Below are 1,733 nucleotides of genomic sequence, written 5' to 3' on the forward strand. Positions count from 1 at the left end.
ACCACGGCTAATAATCTGGAGGTGTCAAAAGGCCATAAGTGAAAAAAAAATGTCGAGGGTCTAATATTTGTTTAATATGGATACTGGGCACATATAATTTTTACGTTAAAAATATAAAAACTTTATATTTAATTTTTCTACTTTTAAAAATGTCTGGTGGGTGGGTGGGTCAGGACTTCTAGACCCTCAGTTATGGTTTGTGGCTTGTGCGGTGAAACGATTATGGGAACAGTCCGGCGGCGAAAAGTCCAGCGGTGAAACGATCGCGGCGAATAGTCTGGTGGCGAATAGTCCAGCGGCGAATAGTTCGTCGGCGAAATGAACGGCGGCGAATAGTTTGGCGGCGAAACGATTGCGGTGAAACAATCGCGGCGAATAGTCTGGTGGCGAAATGATCGCGGCGAAACGAACTAGACCCCTCTTATATTATGGTATCAGGAATACCGTAAAGTCGGCGTTCTATTTTATCTATTTTCTATGGTCCGGTTGCTCGGGCGTGTCTCGCGGACTCGGGAAGGGGGATATGTCGCGGCCGTTATCGTAACGACCGCGGCGTCTCTATCGACGTCCGCGAGATTGCGACCGAGAACCTGTCTGGTCGCCGCCTGCGACCCGAACCGCTGACCCGGCCCGCGGCGGTGGTGGCAAGCAGCTTTTGCCGGACCGTCGTGGACTACACACGCGTCGGCATTAATCATATCTGTCATATTATTATAACTATTTGTTAATAAAATTGTCGTCGTTCCACATAAACGTGTTAACGTTATTTCTAAACCGTTCCTGAAACCTACAATGTAACACATAAAAATTTAAAAACAAATTAAAAATGTATAATACAGGTATTTATGTACGTAATATATAAAACAACATGATGTGAGAGTTCGTGATTTTTTACATCACCAAAACCACCCATAAGGAAAGGGGAACACTTTCCTCATGACCTGTGAGCCGCACCGCGTGAGACCCGAGGGTCAAGTCGGTGGAACTCACAGGCTTTGATACACGCATTAGCGATTGAACGCCAAAGATTTATGTTGGGAGAGAAAGAAAATAAGTTAATTTAAATAAATAATAAGAGTAGTATTAGGGTAGTCACGTGGGTGTATTTTACAGGTTTTTCTAATGTAAATAATTTAAATAAAGATTTTAACATTTTTCTTTTTTGTCTACAAAATAATATATAAATTGGCGCAAGGCAAGCGCATGAAAACAACATATTTTTATATAAAGAGGCACATGGCAAATACAAAAAAAATAAAAGGTGGCACATGGCAACAGTGGCGTATCCAGGGGAGGGGCTGAGGGGGCTGCAGCCCCCCCGAAATGTTAAAAATTATTTTAACGGTCTATGATAGTAGCTCAAAAAGTCTTAAATTGTATTTAAAATATTTAAAAATGTACAATATGTATTAACACTTTTCAGCTATCTATTTGTGCTAGTACATATTTAATGTGTAAAAGTGTAAAAGTTGATCAGCACCTCCCGAAAAAAAATCCTGGCTACGCCACTGCATGGCAAATACAAAAGAATATAAGGTGGCACATGGCAAATATTTAACAATAATTTTTGACGCATGCTTTCCCGGCCCACGGGAGGCGACACACCATATCATTCATGGTGTGCCCTCACAGGGTTACAGAGAGAGCGTGCGGGGCTTGAGTTAGCCCGGAAACGGGGGAAATTATAATGTAGGGGCCCGCGTCTTGCGACACGGGTAGTAAACATGAGTTTC

General features: G+C 42.4%; 1 protein-coding gene across 1 annotated transcript in view; it reads right to left on the reverse strand.

Moving 5' to 3' along the window:
- The window catches only part of LOC100575504, a 5,883-nt gene extending 4,875 nt beyond the window's left edge, over window positions 1-1,008 (reverse strand). The window contains exon 1 of the mRNA XM_016809192.2: window positions 896-1,008. Within this exon, the coding sequence (XP_016664681.2) occupies window positions 896-1,008 (113 nt within the window). The remainder of the gene's footprint in view (window positions 1-895) is intronic.
- Window positions 1,009-1,733: the final 725 nt, after the last annotated feature.

This window comes from Acyrthosiphon pisum, chromosome X, assembly GCF_005508785.2.
Source record: "Acyrthosiphon pisum isolate AL4f chromosome X, pea_aphid_22Mar2018_4r6ur, whole genome shotgun sequence".
In the NCBI taxonomy this organism is placed as follows: Eukaryota; Metazoa; Arthropoda; class Insecta; order Hemiptera; family Aphididae; genus Acyrthosiphon; species Acyrthosiphon pisum.